Raw genomic sequence first — 20,888 nt, forward strand, 5'->3', positions numbered from 1 at the left:
AGATGCGAGCAGTGGAATTCATTGTCAAATCCCTTGTTTGTACCCACAACCTTAGTGAACAACAAAGTTAATTCTGAGATGTCCAGTATGTATGCTGTTTTATATACTTATACTTATATGGGGCGACGGTGGCGCACAGGTTAGGGAGTTTGTCCTCCAATTGGCGGGTTGCTGGTTTGATCCCCCGCTCTGACTGTCTCTGTCATTGTGTGCTTGGGCAAGACATTTCACCCGCATTGCCTGCTGCCAGTGGTCAGAGGGCCCGGTAGCGCCAGTGTATGGCACCCTCGCCTCTGTCAGTCTGCCCCAGGGCAGCTGTAGATACTAACATAGCTCACCACCGTCAGGGTGTGAATGTGTGTGTGAATGGGTGAATAACTGTAGTGTAAAGCGCTTTGGAGGTTGTTAAGACTAGTTAAAACCACTATACAAGTACAAGCATTTACCATTTATACCTAATATCTATCAGCTGATGCAACCAAAGCCAGATTCCTTGATATTATTATTAATGAAAATAATACCCTTTCTTGTAGTTGAGCAGCTGTACCTAAACCAGAGCCTTCCATAAGTTAACTGCAGGTAAATGATGAGGAGTACCGGAATAATGGAAGGCCTGTGAAGGACCCTTCGATTTAGACCACCCCCAACGGTAAAACATTGCCAGATTGTGGTAACATCTGAAAACATCTCTGTTTTCAGAAAAAGCTGCAGTATAAAATGAGAATATCATCATAAGTTTTTACTTTTTAACAATGTTTAACATATCAATGTTTGACTTTTCAATGTTTATTTTTCAATGTTTATTTTTTATTTTTCAATGCTAAATTTTTTGTTGTGTGATTTTACAAACAAAATGGTTTAGCTCCATAGACTAGCAGCTTGGCAAGTTCCCAATAATATGCAATTATTAGAATCTCAAGGATTTAAGGAGGTATTAATTATATAAGAGGCCTAGCTATAAACGCCTTATTAAAGCGACAAATGTTCAATGGTAAATGTAGTAGTAATCAGAACTGTGGGTTCAGTTACAGCTGCACCTCCAATCTGAATACTGGTGTTGAATGTGTGCATAGTTGAGTATATTTAGGTGAATGTGTATCATGTGCAAAAATGTATATAAAGTATATAAAAGATATATATATATATATATATATATATATATATATATATATATATATATATATATATATATATATATATATATATATATATATATATATGTTCAGTCCATTTACTGTTACTTTCACAGCTAGCAAATGTCATGACTGGCATGTCATTGGCTAGCTTTGAAAGTTAGTTAGATGTTAGTGATTGACTAACATCTGCTTTTTAAAAGGAATTTGTTTTGGCCAAAAAAAAATACACTTTTGTCTCAGAGACTCACAAAGAAGCTCATCTTACTTTGAAAAGGTGATGTCTCTGCTCTTCTGACATCATCAACTGGTGGCTCTCGGTTACCATAGCATCCATGTCCAACAGCCAGTCCAACAGTTCCTGGTACTCTGCCTGAAACTCCTGCAAACTAATGGAAGAAATTAGATTACTGAGTTATATTGCTGTGATTAAAACCTTTTGATTTGGTTATTTTTTAGTTTCCAATGCTGTCTATTTGGGTGGGATGATATGGCCAAAACCTATTCAATTCAATCAAATTATACGTTTGACACAGAAGTATTTTAAATGACAAGTGGCCTCATTTATAAAGCATGTGTATGTACAAACTGGGCCTGAAACTTATGTCACTTTCCATGCAAAAGTTGGGATGTATATATATTTTTTAAAACTTGACGGGAAAACGTGCAGTCCTCATGGCAACTCTGACGCATGCGTACGCTCATTTTGGAGACAGGGGAATTTGGTAACACTGATGAATTTTCATGAATTGCAGCCAAGCTGGTTCATCAGGTGGTATCCCTCCATGTAAGACTTTAATTATAGATCGACTTTACCATAAGCATTCCAAACTGCAGTGTTATTTATGCTTGTGCTGGTGACACATAACTATACTAAAGGACCTCTAAAAGATATTTAAAAAAATGTCCATAAGCCACATTATATCTTAAATAAAAGCAGGATATGTACCGCAGATTAACAGATAAATTGTGGCAAGGTGTGAGGCAATTACTTTATTTTCCATCAACAGTAAAATACAACCCAATCTCACTGAAAAATCCACATTGGTCCACAGGTGGAATTTGGCTCCTCAATAAGTTTCAGCCCTATGTTTTATCTTGCCTATTCATTTATATTGACTTGAAACCAGGTCATGTGACTATCGACTTTCCCCCTGCGAAAAAATAATGTGGCTACAGTTGCCTGTACTTTATGTGGAAAAGTAAACATTTAAGCAAAACAACTGTGTTTTCAGTTGCTGCGGGGGCATGGCTCTACGTCACCGACTTGCGCCGAGATTCTGGCACATATAGGCTATCATGGTAGCAGGCGCTAACATGATACCCTGCTACCAGGATAGCCTACTCAAAAACATTTCAAATGAGACAAACATTAAACATATACCGATCCCTGGACGGTGATTACAAAAAAAAAACGGCCGACGACGGCATGACCGCCGCGCATCCCCCACACCTGATATGACCACCGTGCAGGAACTAACAAAACAAAGCTTACCGTTCATCAACTCGGCCCGTTTTCCGGTCTTTTTAAGCCCTAGACACTCAAGCCATCGTTTGAGCTGAAGGTTGGTGTGTTCTTCGACAGTGCGACCAGTAAACCGTGCGTCTTGGGAAAGTTTAATGGCTGCAAAGTCGGTCATATCGCTGGTTCTGTTGCACGTGTAATAACTGGCTGCTACGGGCGTTCTGTAACTGTCTGCCCTACCTAAGCGGCAAAAGGGGCGTTGCTCTTCAGACGGTGACGTCACGTGAACGGTACCCCATTACCACTGCGAGGGGGGAGAACATTTATGGGGACTGGAGACAGAAGGCGCCAGAGCATTACCTCACCTGAGCAATACCTGACCTGATCCTTGCTCCTCAAAGATTATTGTTGTTTCTCCCCACTAATATCATGTCTCATACCCACAGATTATTGCCTGTTCCTGCTCCGTACACTCAAGTCTCTCCTTTATCTTCATCACTCAAGTCCTCTGAAAGTTCCGGATCCCTCAACCCTGCCTTGCAGTCCGGTTGACCAAAACTCTTCCAAGTGCGCTGGCATCCTGCTTACATCTGGCCTGTCCAACCTCCATCAGAGACACCTGTTAGAATGTGGAACTGCACTTTGGCCTGTCACTAATTACCACAGCCTGATTAGCGAACCCCGGTTCATCCCCTATTACCATTCCAGCCTGTCGTCAGTGCTCACTTTATTCTCTTTCCTTTCCCCGCAGTCCTTGACCAGAACCTTCCCAGGCGGCCAGACCTGTTTTCACAACCATAATACCTTTATCCATTTATCATTCAATAAAACATTGCTAAACCATAATCTGTTTCCGTGTTTGCTGCTTCTGGGTCATCATGGAAACAAGGTCCTGTCTGAATGTTCTCACAACTGTGACCAAGCAGCACAAATATGGAGTATAGTTTCCCACCAGTGCGTGCTCATTCCAGAGCATGAGACTCTCTTTCAGTCTATACGCAGTCGACAACTGGTTTTCCATCAGTCTCCTCACTCCTTACCTGATGACACCAGTAGTATCTCATATATCATTCTGCTCTTAACAGCCAAGCCTCCTAAGATCCTGGGCTGAGTCGCTACTTGGGGGTTCTGTTGGGCATGGTCCACGGGTCGGGGGGACCCTTGATCCATGCTCAAGACTGAGATTTTAACCTGCAGGAGACCCATCCATGTGGTCACCTCAGATAATCATCATGAGCACACTGTTTTTTTTTGTCTATACAAGTAGAAAGTCTGAAGTTGAAGTCTGAATCATGAAGCCCATTCTGTTAATCTACTAGACTTCAGTCAGTGCACACTCTCAGCTCCTCTTTCCTGACCAGTCCCGCAGTTGCCCCTGACCTTTCCAATGTTCCCTCCGAACATCATCACTTACAAACTGTTTTCAGTAAGAACCTTGCATTATCACTACCCCCTTACTGCCCATATGACTGTGCTATTGACCTCCTCCCTGGTACTCCAGTACCAATAACATCTCTAATGCTGAACCAGAATCTCTGGTAAACTATTTCAACAATCCACTCAAGCCTGGTATCATTAGACCTTCCTCATCCCCTGGTTGTGCAGGGGTTTTTTAGACCAAAAAGGATAGATCCCTCCAGCCCTGCATCGACTACCATGACTTAAACCAAATCACCGATAAGAAAATGTTCATTGCCAGTTCTCACCTGTCTTTGATTCCATTCATGGTTCCACCATTTTCTGAAAATTAGAGCTCTGTGATGTTTACAACTGAGTCAGCATCAGCCTTCAAGACACCCCCATAGGACACTATGAGTATCTTGTCGTGCCTTTCGGACTCACCAATGTCCCAACAGTTTTCCAAGCCCTGGTCAATGACATACTTCATGACTTCCTGAATAAATGGCATCCTCATTGTCTCCCTCAGTCTTAACAAGCACTGACAACATGTCAGGTTAGTTTTACAGATGCTGCAAGAGACCTGCCTATTTGTGAAGGCATAGCAGTGTGAGTTCCACGTTCCTTTGATCACCTTCCTGGGCTATATCATTGAGGGTGGACAGGTTAAAACAGATCCCAGCAAGATCCAAGCAACAAGATTGACTGGCCGGTTTCCACATCTCAAAAAGCTCCAAAGGTTCCTTGGATTCACGAATGTTTATAGATGTTTCATGAAGAACATCAGCATTATCGCTCAACCTCTGACACCTCTCACCTCCACCAAGACCACCTTCACCTGGACTGCCACTTCTGGAGCTGGATTCAAGAACCTCAAGGATCTGTTCGAATCCACTCCCATCCTGATTCAATTAAATTCAATCAAATTTTATTTATATAGCGCCAAATCATGAAACATGTCATCTCCAGGCACTTTCCAAAGTCAGATTCAGTCAGATTATACAGATTGGGTCGGATTACACAGAATGGTAAAAAAAAAAATCTTAACTAAGGGAACCCAGTTGATTGCATCAAAGTCTTGACAAGCAGCATTCACTCCTCCTGAAGAAGCGTAGAGCTACAGGGACAGCCGTCTGCATTGTCCATGGCTTTGCAGCAATCCCTCATACTGAGCAAGCATGAAGTGACAGTGGAAAGAATAACTACCCTTTAACGGGAAGGTTAAACCTCCAACAGAACCAGGCTCAGTATGAACGGTCATCTGCCTCGACCGATTTGGGGTTAGAGAAGACAGAGCAGAGACACAACAAGAGAGACAAAAAAGCACAGAAGCACACATTGATCCAGGAATCTGTTCTACATTATATGGTAATAGCGGGTGATCTGTCTTCCCTGGATGATGTCACATTCACCCTGAACACACAAAAAAAAATCATCCTGGAAGTTGACACCTCTGACGTTGGGGTGGAAACCGTCTTTTCTCAACACTCGGACTCCATCAACCATCTTTAGCCCTGCTACATTATTCAGGTCATTGTTCTTCTCCTATTTCAACGACATCACAACCTACTGGCCAGGATTCAAAAACATTAAACCTGATGCTCTTTCCCGACAGTTCTCACCTGATGTTGATGGCGACTCTTCTCCTACCACAGTCTTTTCCACCTCTTCTGGGATCTGGAATGATATATCCAACCGGCACTTGCCAACAAACCAGTTCCTGGGGGAGGACCACCCGGACATCTCTACATACCCACATCCATTCTGGTCTCAAGACATACAATGGGCCCATGAATCCAAGTTTTTGGGTCACCCTGGTTCCAGCCACTCCATAGGCCTTATCCTCAGATAATTAAGGCGTGCCAAGAATAAGAAACCTCACAGACGTCCTTCTGGACTCCTACAGCCAGTCTCCATTCCTAACCAACTTTGGTCTAACATTGCATTGGATTACCTCCATCTCAGGGCAAGACCGTCATCCTGACTATAATAGACAAATGATCTTTGGCATGGCATCTCATTAGCCTAGCCAAACTCCCATCAGCCCATCTGACAAACCAACTGCTAATCAATCATGTCTTCCATGTTTATGGAATTCCCCCTGAGATAATCTCAGACAGAGGTCCCCAGTTTACTCAGTTCACTTTAGAGTTTTGTTCCACCCTTGGGACCAAGGTCCAACTATTTTCCGGTTTCCACCCACAGACCAATGCAAGCAGATGAGCCAGGAACACGAGAATATCCTTCGCTGTATCTGTGAGAACAGCCCTACTTCCTGAAGTAAACACATTGCCTGGGTTGAATATGCTCACAAAAGCCACATATCCACCACCACTGGGAAATCACCCTCTGATGCTTTACTCAGCTACCAGCCCCCTCTGCTGCCATCTACATTTCCCGAGACCTTAATTCCATGTGTCAAGAGCTGTCTTTGAGCTTGCTGTAAGATATGGGACCAAACTCGGACCGCTCTCAACAGCACGTCAGCTAAGAACAAGAAATACGTTCACAAGAAGAGGATTGCAGCCCCCATTTACCAAACCAATCACTTGGCGTGGTAGTCCTCCAAGAACTTTCCCCTCGAGGCATATTCCAGCACCTCAGTTCTTCCACGTTGACTCCTTCATTAAATCATCCCCTGTCCGTCTGAAACTACCTGATCAAATAAGAGTCCACCAAGTTTTTCATGTCTCCCAGATCACACCAGTTCTATCCAGGTCACAAGTCTCTCCTTGGTCTTTATCACACAAGTACTCTAAAAGTTCCAGATCCCTCAAGCATTCCTGGCACTCCAGTCAACAAAAGCTCCTCCAAGTCTGCTGGTGTCCTCCTTACATCTGGCCTGTCTACCCTCCATCAAGAGACCACCCGTTAGGACCTTGAACCACACATTGGCATGTCACTGATTACCACAGCCTGACTAGCCTCCTCCAGTTCATCCCCCACAACCGTTCCGTAAGTCAGCATCTGTTCTCCACCATTCCATCCTGTCCATTGTTGGCGCTCGCCTTATTTTCTCACCTATCCCCATAGTCTATGACCAGAGCCTTCCCAACAGGAGAAATTTTGTTAGAATTAAGAAGAACAGAACTGGCAATAAATATGGGATCAATGTAAAAGGAAATAAAGTGGATCCAACACTAGACACTAAAGTCATATTGGGAAAAAGATAAGACGGAAATCAAACGTTTTGGAAGGGTGATAGGTAAGAAGGCAGAGAAAAATACAAATATGTGATCAAACAAATATGTTATCAGCTATTCCTCTATGGATTTTACCAGTTCCAAAAGTATATTTAATGCTCATGGACAGGAAAAATGATAAAAGATTCTATTTAATTCATACACAGTACAACAATATATAAATAACCACTATAATTATATTCAGATGTAGACAGATCCATTAAAAATTCACAAAAAAAAAATTTCCCCTCAATCCAGTAGTCATTTTTTTTTTTAATTTTTCTCTTTCAAATTCTGGTATAATGTCATTATACACCGGGGAAATGTTTAGCAATATTATTAGCAGTTCAGTGGATAGAAGATGTCAAACCATTGAGGACAATCTTATGTTCAAATTCATGTTCATCACTTATTAGTCTTCCGATCAATCATTCAGAAAGCTGTCCAGACATTCTATTAAAAATACAACAATCATTGTTCAGATAATGGGTTTAGAAGTAATATTTTATGGGTATCGGCACACATTGGGGTTGAGGGAGAGAAAATGGTGAATAGAGTGGCAAAAAGGGCAACAACAGGAGAAACTGATTTTAGAGTAACTACGAGCAAATCAGAGGAAGAATCATAGTCAAACAAGAGCCAAAAGAAAAGTGGAAGAAAGAATGGAAAGAAGGAAAAAAATTGAACATGGTAATATAAGATTAAAAAGAGACTGGGAGAGATGAGAACAGGAAGGAGAAACAAAACAGAACATCAATTAATAAGATTGGGATTTGATCATACTGGTCTCCAGGCCAGCTGACAGCTTTGCTACAGCCTGGGACAACACAGTCTTTTTGGGTCCCCCCTCTACACCTGCCGCCACCACCCACCCACACACACACACACACACACACACACACACACACACACACACACACACACACACACACACACCAAAAAAAAAAAAGTTAACCTAACTGTATACTCAACTAGGGCTGGACGATAATTCAATAACAATATATATCGATCGATAGACGTGTGGCGCGATAGGAAAAAATAGGGTCGATAAAACTTCGATAGAGAGTTTTCCTTCCTTCCTTTCAGCCTATCATATTAGTTGATGCTACAGTCACTACTTCCTCTCTACCAATCGTAATCGCGGACCCAGGCACGCCGTCACAAAGCACCGCCCTCTCAAACCACAACACAGAGCACGTAAATATGTCCCAGCAAGGAGCGGCGGAGGAAACAGTCTCAAAACGGGGTTTTACTAGTTAGCCAGTCTGACAGATATAAACCACAGTGATTTGTAAAACTTGCAAGGAACCGGTAAAAACAAAGTCTGGTAACGCAACCAACTTGTTTCATCACGTAAGCCGCTCACACCCGCAGCAGCGCGAGCAGTTTCAGCCCCACGCGACTCCGCGTCTTCTTAGGAATTTTCTGGAACTTCTTCCAAAACAAAGCAGGTACAGCAGCTAAACTGGGCTCCCTTCTTTGTGATAAAATGAAAAAGCTTCCAAGCGGCATAAGGACATCATGCATGCAGTAACATGCTTCATAGTGATGGATATGCTGCTGTTGTCTGCAGTTGGAAAAACCTGGCTTCAAACAATTACTCGCCACTCTTGATCCACAATATAAAGTTCCGGGACGCAAATTTTTCTCTAACAGCGCTCCCTAAATTGTGCAACTAGTGCCGGGAATAAGTGCAACATGAGCTGCAGTCTGTGTCTTCCCACGCCTCAACCTCGAACCTCAGCCCTGCGTCAGCCTCTCAATTATGAAACCTGAGGAGTAACTAGTGCACTATTCCCACCTAAATAGGTTATTTTATTTATTTATTTGGTATATTTATTTTGGTCATTTTACTGGTCACTTTAGTTTATTCTTTGTCAGTATTTAACAACATAACTCAGGTCTCTTAAGTTATTTTTCTTTAAAAAAAAATCTGTTATGGTTAAAAAAGTTGGTTAAATAAAGATTTAATTGGAATTCTGTGATTGTGTTCTTTATCAAAATTAAATCATTTAGCAATATCATAAAATGTCCAGGCAGAGCTGCACATAAAATATGGTTTTAAATATTTTCAATAATTATTGATATTGATCAATATGCATTATTTTAATCTATAAGCTTTTTTCTATATCGTCCAGCCCTATACTCAACCCATCTACTGAATTTAGTGCACTAGTTGATCTTTTCTTCATAAGAGAACAGCAAGCACTGCAGCCAAAATATGACCTTTTTTGACCTGCTGTATATTAGCCAGTCCCGAAGCTTGATGTATCATGAAACTGTTGACCTTTCGGGTTTTCTGATTTTTATTTTATTATTACAATTAAATAATACTAATAATAATAATAATAATACTACTAATAATAATAATAATAATGTTATGTTCAGTGTTTTCCCCCCTAATCCACCTCTTATATCTTTCAATCCTTATGTAATTTTGTCTGTGTTGTGTACAACTGCCTATTGCTTTAATCCTATAAATTTCCCCGTCGTGGGATAAATAAAGGATTAGCTAATGTTATCTTATCTTCAATAACACTTTTTAATAGGTTATTTGTACTGGGTTCTTTCAAGGTCTTAATTACATTTTCTGTGTGGGCTCCAGTAACATATGATAGATAATATCTACTTTGAAAGTTAACATGAACTGCTGCTAAAGATGACCACTCTTATCTACCTGGATGTTCTCTGGAGGACTGAAACGCCTCAGTCAGTGACGTCAGTCTGTGGGTCTGGGTCTGTCGGGGCAATGAGAGAAGTTTCGTCTCCTCTCTCCGTTTCTGTTGCTCAACGTTTTCTTGCACATGGTTTTTTCATGTGCTTAGATAAATTTGTTGTGTTTCCACTGAATTTAACCGACTTTTTACAAAACATACAGCTTGATTTAATTTACGGTACTAAAATACAGCCAGACGGCGCTACTTTCCCTCTTCATGTTTTTTGGCTCGTGCGGTCTCTCTCTGAGTCTGAGCAGCAGGCAGGAGCCGCGCGGTTGTTTGTGTGTTGAGTGAAGAGAAGCTGAGTGGGCGGGCCAGGCTGAGCCTGCGTGCTGATTGGTTGGCGGCGCTGAACCATGTACGAGAGGGGATGTGGAGCAGCAAAATGCCGTGACACAGATGGGGAGACTTTGGTGAAGCTGCTGCAGTCAGCATTTTAATGGTCAGTCAGAGTGTCAGTGTAAATATACATTTCAGCATTGACTCAGTCGAAACGTTTCAAAAATGAAAGATTGCAGATCTGTGCATAAAATAGTGAGGAACAACAGACTTGTGGTTGTGCGTTTGTCATTTGTATGTGACTAAAGCTTTGTCTGTGTGAAGTAATCAGGTTTAATGCCACAATTTCAAAAATGTTTATTTGTGTCAAAGTAACTGCAGCTCTGAATGCAAATACATTTATGGGAGCATGGCAAACATGCTGAAATATTTAACTAAAAATTTTTAAGAAGGAAAAAGAGCGAGAATGTTTAAAAACAAAGGTTGGCATTTCACATTAAATGTCCAACCCAAATTAAATAGATACACAGAAAGGTTAACAGGGCTTGACCAAAAAATAATTCAGGTTAGTTAAAAATAATTGAAACTTAGGATAAGCTGTACATAAAGGCTTTTTTGATTTACTGCACTATAATACAAAATTAAGCTCCTGAAGCGTGTAAGCTGTACTCAGGATATTTTACTATAAAATTGCACAGAGGTTACAATTAACAATGGATTCATGACATTTGACTGTAGAAATACCAGATTAGAGGCTCTTATATTATGATTATAGGATATTACTAGAATAGCAAACACTAACAAAGCTGAGATCCTATCACTTGTTTTAGCCTTAGGTAAAATAAAAAATAACAGAGAATATGAAATTGCTTGTAACAATAATGATTCATCATAAACCAGTCCATTTAGAGGAAGGCATAAAATACACTTTGAGAAGCAAGACCTGGGAGGCATATGAGAAATTAAGTGCAAGGCTCATGGTCTTTGATTTTAATAAATGTATAAAACGCAGGTGGAATATGTGCTTTGGCTTCGATCAAAACTGTATCAAACTTAATTGAATATGGATTGCTTTTCTAAGGGAGACTTTTGGTTGAATTTTAAAAGAATAGAGCTAAAAGAAGAAAGTTGAGGTGTTTCAGGTTTTCAACAGGCCATGCTGAACATGCCATCTATTACATAAACATTTGAAGTTATCTAGTTTTGCTGAGCTAAGGGGAACTATTAAAAATGTCCAGAGGGACAGTTAAGTCTGAAAAGAGACAAAAAGATATGTTAACACAAATCTAACAATAAAGTAAACATCTAAAGTGATTGCTCAGCTGGGTCAGTGTGTTTTTGTTCTGGTGCTGACAGGAACTGAAGCATGAAAAGAATACCAGATGATGTCCACAGGAGGGGTAAAAGGGAACTCTTAACAAAAACTGAAGGATACAAAGTGTCTGCGATCAGATCACCTAAGTGTAGCCTGCTCATATAATATGTACACCCTTAGATTGTAAATACACTGAAAGGCTTACTGCTTAGAAGTTCCCTTTTTGTAGTTAGGGCTTTGTGTTTTATTTATAGAGTTGTGGTCTGTTAAGCATGATGGTCAAACGATTTTCTGAAGCTAACATCATATTGCTTAAGCAATATGATGTTAGCTTGGTCATCAGATCTGAAGGGTTAAAAATTCTAACTTTTTTCTGTATAGCTGAAATATTGATCTTAGCTTTGGTTTGGACAGTGTTCTTGATGTGCTGAATTACTGGGGGAAAACTATAATCATTGCAAAAACACTAGAAGCTCAGAAACTTTAAGAGAAAATAATTTCTTATACTGATGAATAATTATGTTGGACGCAGTGTAAATCAGTTCACTTTAAAGTTTTACCTTAGACCAACTGATATTTGGAAAGTTGTAGATAGTTAAAGGCAGTACTAGCAATGAATTGACTTGGTCAAAAGGACCAGAAAGAAATCAACAGTCTAAATTAAGTTAATAATCTATGTATACATCTGCATGAAAGTACTGTCTGAGAAAAGAGTTCTTGATGAAAAGAAAGGGTCTCGTGGAGTAAATATGGCATTCCTATTGAGCAGGATCTGGAAAAACTAACACGTAACATTCACAGTGGGGAGGTGAAGAAAATCAGAGGATTGTGGTACAGGTAATGGTGAGAGAGTCAACAGTTTGTCTGTGGTCTTAAAGTTTAAGGAGTTAGTTGTGCCAGAATGAATAAAAATTGGTTGCATGAGTTTTATCGTTTAGCCACATGTTCCTCAACCTCTTTGCTGCAGGGCTGCCAACTCTCCCGCATTGGGGGTGAGACTCACGCATTGTTTTGCTGTTTGTGTATTGTCAAAAAATAATTTAGTTCTTAAAATTATTTTTACAGGCAAGAATAACTGAAGTTAAAATAGCTGCAGCTCTAGTGCCTCTTGCCGTTGCTGACCACTTTGGATGAAGGAATGTTTTAAAGATTCAAAGACAGCTCAGGACTATAGGTAGGTTCAATATGAATGAGAAACAACAACAAAAATTGTGATATGAAGTAATGACATTTTGCTAATCTGGTTAGCTGTTATTACAATCTGTAGCTCCTTGGTTTATGAAGCAGTTTTATAAAACAAACAAAAAAAACCTAATACTTTTGGCCTAATAAAGTATCACCCTGATAACAGACGGATCCAATGACACAGGTATTTCCCTTCTTTGCATAATCTGTAATAATTTGCTTTTTAACCATGTTTGTCTTAGATGACTTTATTGTCTCTTTGCAGGAGTTGAAAAGATGAACCCCCTCACTGTACGGATCTTTATAATAGAAAAAGTTATTCACAGCTTCTTTGGGATGTGCACAACAAGTAGGAAAAACTGTGGATCTGCAGAGGCCATCTTCACCAAAATATCCCAAAACCTTGGAAGAAAAGGACATTGTCGTGTTGTGTTTACAACTAGTTTACATTTGTCAATATTGGTAAGGATGCCTTGCACACAGGGGAACTGACAAAAAGAATCTTGAATGTTGTGGTGGAGCATAAGGATCTTTTACACTTCGAGTACTGGTTTTAAGAAGGTACGTTTTATCTGATTTAGTCCTGCACTGTCACTGTTTAGGCCTGGATAAATCCAGTTAAGTCTAAATTATTGCCAGGTTTGGTCCTGTCTTGGTGTTCAGGCTTGCTGTGCTTAGGCCTGTGTTATTTGCTGGATAGATCCTACATTTTGTGGCTTAGAATTTTCTTTAGTACTGGCATGGTTTAATTTTATTATTAATTTGAATATTCCTCTAATGTGTTTCAGCACTTTATTTCCATCACATTTTACCAAATTAAACATACAGAAAAGTGCTGTCTTGTGTCATGGTGATTTCCTTAAAGATTTTAAAGCCTCCTAAAAGCTGAATTGTTTAACTCTCATATCAATTGTAAATAATAATAATAATAATATTAATGGGTTGATATATTTAATCTTTAGCCTAATAACAAATATTAATTTACTGGATGTGGTGGCCTAGAGGTTAGAGAGGCCGGTCTGTGTTTCTTGGAGAAGCCCTGTAGGTCGACGGTTTAAAACCTGATCATTCTGGGTGACTGAGCAGGACCCTTAGCCCCAGATTGCTTCCTTTGCGCCACTGAGTGTCGGCAGCACACTGCTCCCTAAGCAATGGTTTAAAAGCAGATCGCAAATTTCCCCTCTGTGGGACTATTAGGGGAATATATATATATATATATATATATATATATATATATATATATATATATATATATATATATTTTTTTTTTTTATTTATTTATTTATACAATATGGTTTGCAGGGGATTTAGTATCACTGGTTCCTGTATTAGTGCCAGTAATCCAGAAATAACTTATTCGTGCCCCATTGTTTATTTTGGTTAAACTGCATGGATTAATAATTAATAAACAGAATTTTCAAATTATGTCTGTAGAGTATACATAAGTTGTAAGTATTTTAGTAGGGGCCATACTTTCATTTACTTTATTGTGAAATCCTCTGAAAATCCCCAGAATACAGAAAACAATCACACCACAAATCACTTATTATTATTCAGTAATATTTACTGTGCTACAAAACAGCCCACATTTTGCTTCTCTATCTGATTTAAATCCTCTCAAAACCTACAACCTATAACTGTGCCTGTCTTCATTGCCTTGCAATTTTACCCACAAGGGCGCCGCGCTGAGTGCCTGTCCAACCTCTTTCAAAATCTCACTCCAAGGTTTGGTGAAAAGTTGGCAGCCATGTTGATGCTATAAATGTCAGAGGTATGGACACATAGCTGTAGCCTGTAAAGGGAAACAAAGATGTCCAAGATGTGGAGGAGAGCATAGGTTTGAAGAATGTAAAGGGGATGAACAGATGAAATGTAACTGTGGAAGTCAGCACTCTGCGACACGGAGGTTGTGAAGTCAAGAAGAAAGCTTTGGAAGTTCAGAAAGTGAAGGTGGATAACACCATAAGTTATGCTGAAGCAGTGAAAAGAGTGCAAGGACAAGACTCAGGGGTGGAAACAGGAAAAGTGAGAGAGCAGAGAGCAGCAGAAGAGGAGAATTTAAGACAACAGGTATAACAACTGACAAGCTTATTCTTTTTATATATTTAAATTAAATAATCAAAGGAGCTGAAAAAACAAGTGGTGAGGGAAGAAATGCATGATTATTCTGCAATGGAATACAAGGACTTTAATAGAAAATGGTTAAAGGTTATATTAAAAATCTGAAAAATAAACCAGAAATTATAGGTGTTCAAGAGACTTGGCTGAAACCAACATTAGATTGAGTCATTAGTCGATATAAGCTATCGCTGCCCTGTGGGGTGCCACAAGGATCTATTCTCATCCATATTTTGTTTTCAATGTATATGTTACCTCTGGGATCAATTATAAAAAAGCACAACTTGTCTTTTCACTTGTATACCGACGACTTGCAGATATATTTGCCTATGAAGCCAAACAAAAACACTGCCTTTACTAAGCTACTGGACTGCATCACAGATATAAAGCAGTGGCTGTCACAGAATTTTTTACACTTAAACGACAACAAAACTGAATGCATTTTGTTTGGTTCTCCCTCTATGTCAAATGTTATCAACAAACTCTTGTACTCTGGCCCCCTATTTTAATTCTCATGTCAAAAATCTTGGGTTCAATAATGGGTTCAAATTTGACAAACAGATTAGCTCTGTTGTCAGCTCAAGCTTTTTTCAACTCCGTCTTTTGGCCAAAGTCAAGTCCTTTCTCAGTCAGCAGGATCTCGAGAAGGCAATCCATGCTTTCATCAGTTGAAGACTGGATTACTGCAATGCCCTTTACGTTGGCCTCATTCAGTCATCAGTTTCTCGTCTCCAACTTGTACAGAACGCTGCTGCCTGATTTTTAACAAGCATGTCCAGACGCAAACACATTACCCCTGTGCTGTCATCTCTCCACTGGCTTCTAGTCCGTTTTAGAATTTATTTTAAACTCCTGCTGTTTGTAATTAAAGCCATTTATGGCTTGGCCCCCTCTTACTTGTCTGAGATTTTAACTTTTCGCAATTGTGGCAGAGCCTTGCGCTCCTCGGGTCAGCTTCTGTTAGAGGTCCCTAGGTCAAGACTTAAACAGTGGGGCGATCGCTCTTTTGCCGTCGCTGCTCCCAGACTGTGGAACAAACTACCCCCTGACATCAGCAACGCTACTGATCTCAGCTTTTCTAAAACGAAGCTTAAGACCCACTTTTTTAAATTAGCATTTAATTCTGACCTGGGTAATACGGTCTCTTAGGTGTTCCTCCTTTTGTCTGCTCCTTTCTATGTATTTTTTAAATGGCTTTTAACGTCCAGCAGCACTGCACCACTACAGCACCTTTTTTTGAATCTGTATGTTGTGTATGTCTTACGTATTGTTTTATGGCTCTACTGTAAAGCACTTTGGGTACCATCCGGCTATTGTAAAGGGCCATACAAATAAACTTGATTGATTGATTAAGCGTATACGCAGGGACAGAGAGGAGGGTCAAGGAGGTGTGTGATATTTTTCAATCAACAAATACCATATACAGTTCCTAAAAAGGAGAATCATTTGGAAATGATAATAATTGAAGTTTGGAGTGAAATTGGGGCTGTGAAGATAGTTTATTTTTTATAATCCATGTAAAAGGTTATCTTTGGAATTATTAAAGGAGCTGACAGAAAATTTGAAGGGGAAGATAATATATTGTGGAAATTTTAATGCACATAGTACATTATGGGGAAGTCACAATGATAACAATGGAGAAGTGATTGAAGAACTATTTGATATAAAAAAAAAAATCTAATATCTTTAAGTGATGGGACCAGTACACGAATAGATATTAGGAAATGGCAGAGAGTAGGCGATTGATCTAACTTTTGGGTCAGAAACCGTAGCTGGTGTATGTACATGGAAAGTTGAAAAGGAAAAATAGGAAGTGATAATTATATTATTGTGACAGAAGTAGGATTGAATATGGAAGAGAGTGAAAGTGTGAAGTTAGACAGAGGGAACTTCAGTACTGCTCATTGGGAAAAATTTAGACTGATTACTAACAAACAATTAAGGATAATTAATCTTTATCAAGATATAGAGGGGCTGAATCATTCAATGTGTGCCATCTTAGAAGCTCCTAAACAGTCAATTTATCAGAAAGGAGGGAAACATAAAAAGAAATGTGTACCATGGTGGACACAAGCATATGGAAATGTAAAAATATATCAAAATAATCATTTCGATTATTAAAATAAAATTATAATATACAAAATCTTATTGAATTTAAAAGGCTGCAAGCAATGGTGAGAAAACAATTAAAAGTGGAAAGAAGGCGTTTTGGAGAAAGTTGTGGAATTCAGTAGGAAGAGAAACAAAAATACATAAAATACGGTCATCCATTTAAGCCTAGAACTCATTCAAGCTGAGTTTAGAAATTGTTTGCAGACTGGTTTTCGTCCATTTTATTGGGCTTCGATAACTGTATGGTAAAAGGCTTGTACTTGTATAGCGTTCAAATCTGATGACCTCAAAGCGCTTTATGCTACATTCACACCCTCACGGTGGTGAGCTTTGTTAGTAGCTACAGCTGCCATGGGGCAGACTGACAGAAGCTGCCATATATCGGCGCTAGTAGGCGCTGTATTTCCTAGATAAAGCCACCTATGGAGCAAGTGTGCCATTACCCTTTTACTGTTCTCTAACACAGATCAGTTCTTCAGTGTTCTTTTAGTGTCTGCATGGTCTATCTTCCTAAATCCCCAGTCAGTCATGGCAGATGTCCGTGGACACCGAGCCTGGTTCTGCTTGAGGTTTTTTCCTGTTAAAGAGGAGTTGTCTTCTTGCATACTCAATGCAATCTGCGTGAATTTCTTAGATAGAAAACCTTTAACCAGTCTGTCTGTATGATTTGATAAACTTGACTTTGTAAAGTGCCTTGTGATGACTAGTTGTGAATTGACACCACTCTATCTAAATAACATAAATTGAATTGAATTCTTCAGATGTGCTTTAAAACAAGGAAAGTAAATCTTTTTTCCTGTACTTGCAAAACATCCAACATTGGTTGGAAACATTTTGTGTTGCATTTCCTGAGCCATTGTGATCTTTCTACAGTGTAGACTCCAGGTTTTTTGTTTTATTAAAAAAAATTCTAATATTACCATGAATCTAAATTGTTGATTTTTTAAGTTAGCTGTGAAACTGACATTTTGAGGAGTGAAACCACAGCTCTGTAAAAGTTTAAACTTCCATTTCTGTGACTCCAAACTCTACCCTCTTTTCCTTTCCTCTCAGGTACAGTGAACTAAATGTTCTCCCTTTCTTCCAACACCTGCTCCTCCATGCTCGCTGTTCCTTCACCTTTGTGCAACTTAGCACATTTAACATTCTCTACATCCTAATAAAACAAGAGCTACACAGAAATGATAAAGCACATGAAGCAAGCACTGCTTCTTTTCCTTGAGGGAGGATTCTCACTATGCTGCAAGTAGATGGGCCCTTTACTGACTTAGGCAGATAAAGAAGATACAGCACTTGCACAGATTGTTTTCTCTTGTCATTTGTCAGCTTTCCTCCTCCACCACCACCACCACCACCCCCACTCACACACACACCACCACACACCTTCTCTCCATTGTTTTTGTCTTGTTCACACATTAGTGTTAAGTAAATGCTTTGTAAAACAGAACCTCTCATGGGGTTGCAGACGAGGAAAGAGACAAATCTGAGAGAAACTAGCGATGTGGTGCCTCTGTGGCACTGCGATTAATGGTGGAATGGTTACAAAGTGTTTGAAGTGTCAGATTCTTTTTCTGTCACACCTTGCTGGTGGAGTGTGTAGGATTGCTGTGGAAAGCTATTCTGACATTCAGTCACCTGAGAACATTTGAATTCTAGGAATCTATTATTCATGTCTGCCACAACATAATCTCAATCGGCCCTAGGTACAATAACATTTTCTATATTCAGGCAAGTCTGGAGACTTATGTAAAACACATACAGACAGCTTTTAAAATGTGGGGGAAAAAAACATTTTAATTTCTTTTCTTTCCTGTATTTTACAAAATCCATGTTTTTAAAGCCCATGTTAAGTTCATATATCCTCAGCTCAGATGCTAAGAGGGCAGCAAAATTTAAGCTAAAACCTTTGGCTAGATATATAAACTTTATTAACAATCAGAACCGCAGGGTTACAGAATTAAGATATTATAATGCATTTCATCATGTTTATCATGGACACAGGTTTGAACTAATTGGAAAACAGAGGAAAACCTGAGGTTTATGAAAGTTTACACTGGACAGATAGGTAGTTCTTCACAGGATAACACAGAACAGTCGTGCTGTGGTGCCTCACAGCTGTGTCAAATACTAAAACTGGATGCATGACACACAACTGCAGCTCTTTGACTCACTGTACGACTCTGGGGGAGCATTCGCCTCCTTTGACCTATTAGGCCTTTTGTTCCAATCAAACTCACACTAGTGGGCTGTAATGTTCAATTTACTGGCTAAAACAGACAAACATTTCTTCAAACTGGAACCAAATCTAAGAAGAATCTGTTTCTGCAAAATCAGCCACGGAATTAGACACCGCCTCAGAAACAAGCTGTGATCTTTCTCTGAGTTTTGTAGGGAGAAGCCGAACCAGAGATCTGGCCTAAGAGGCATCTTCAAGCCAGTTGAACTATTCTAAAGTGCATGCCCCAGCTGTGACTCAGAGTGGCCTTTATAGGCCTGATAAGATAAGATAAGATAAGATAAGATAAGATAGGGCTTTATTGATCTCACAGTGGAGAAATTCACTTGTCACACTTCGGCTTAATAAACAAAAAGAAAGGTGCCAAAAGGAGGAAAAGTGCATAAGGTATAAGGTATATACAGTGTGTCCACACATGTACAGTGTATCAAAAATAAAAAATAAAATAAAAGCACAGGGGAAATAAGCAGATATTTAGGGTGACTTATGTACGCTGAGGTGACTTATATACAAATGGAATGACATTTTACATTAAGTGGTACCAGGTAAGAGCAACAGTGAGGTATTCAGATATCTATGCAGCTAAAGTCGCTTATTAAACAGGATTATTTAACAGTATTATTGCACAGGTTATTGCACAGTGTCTTAAATAGAATTGCACAGTAGGTATTGCACATTAGTTATTACAGTTGTAGTTACAGTTATAGTTTAAGTTATGAGGATAGCGCTGAGTGCAGCCCCACCAGAGATCTGGCAGGGCATCCCCAGAGTGCCTGGATCCCAAATCAAGCATCTTTCCCCTGTTTTTGTCAGCATGAGCCAGAGCGCTCCCTAAAACTTTGCCTGAAACAGCTCAGCCAAGTACTGTCACAAACCAGAAAACCTGCTGTCACAACAACAGGGCCAATTAAAGGATAATGTTTGGCAGAGAAAACTGGGAAAAGTTTGGTTGAAACAATTTAGATACTGTGGGGCGACAGTGGTGTAGGAGTTAAGGAATCCGTCCTGCAACTGGTGGGGTACCGGTTTGATCTTCAGTCGTTGTGTCCTTGGGCAAGACACTTCACCCGAATTTCCTGCTGATGGTGGTCCGAGGGCTGCAGATGTATAGCAGCCTCACCTATGTCAGCCTGCTCCTCGGCAGCTGTGGCTACTAACATAGCTCACCACTGTCAGGGTGTAAATGTGTGTGTGCGAATGGGGCTGGATACCCCTCTGGGGTGCCAGTTCCTGGACCTGGGAGTATAGGATGTGTGTAATAAGTGTGAGTGTGTGTACTGCATCCCTTTTTTGTGTGTAAGACTGTATGCGTGTGTGGGCACTAGGGTGGGAATGCGTGAATGTGACTGTATCTGGTTTTCATTTTGTCTTTGTCAGGTTGGGTTTGGTTTGCCCCCTCTCCTGTGATATCTCAGGTCTCCATTAGGTGGGGAGCTGCCGCTGGCGCCTCGACCCACTGGTTTGTTGGTGGTCCTTGGTGTCCAGGGCCGGGTGCTTGTGTGTGTGCTGCCTCACTCGTGGTGGCTGCTTTGCAGGGCCTGGGCCCTGTGGCTCTGGAGTAGCTGGCTGCCAGCAGAGCCCGTGGGCTTATCGCCGCAGCTCCCGGGGGATTCAAGACTGTGGCTGTTGGGGCTTTTCCTGGGGCTCTTCCCTGGGATGGGGGAAGCAGCTATCCCTGTGTTTGTCCCTCTTGGGCACCTTTGCACTGGGGGCTCTTTCAGGCATCTGGAGTTCTGGTTTCCCCAGAG

The 20,888-nt window shown here is 40.2% G+C and overlaps 1 protein-coding gene across 1 annotated transcript in view; it reads right to left on the reverse strand.

Annotated features, from left to right (window-relative positions):
* Positions 1–1,328: 1,328 nt before the first annotated feature.
* LOC105916552 (A-kinase anchor protein 6) overlaps positions 1,329–20,888 on the reverse strand; it is a 421,177-nt gene continuing 401,617 nt past the window's right edge. The window contains exon 13 of the mRNA XM_036129221.1: positions 1,329–1,522. Coding sequence (XP_035985114.1) covers positions 1,393–1,522 — 130 coding nt within the window. The 3' untranslated portion in view covers positions 1,329–1,392. The remainder of the gene's footprint in view (positions 1,523–20,888) is intronic.

This window comes from Fundulus heteroclitus, unplaced genomic scaffold, assembly GCF_011125445.2.
Source record: "Fundulus heteroclitus isolate FHET01 unplaced genomic scaffold, MU-UCD_Fhet_4.1 scaffold_147, whole genome shotgun sequence".
Taxonomy (NCBI): domain Eukaryota; kingdom Metazoa; phylum Chordata; class Actinopteri; order Cyprinodontiformes; family Fundulidae; genus Fundulus; species Fundulus heteroclitus.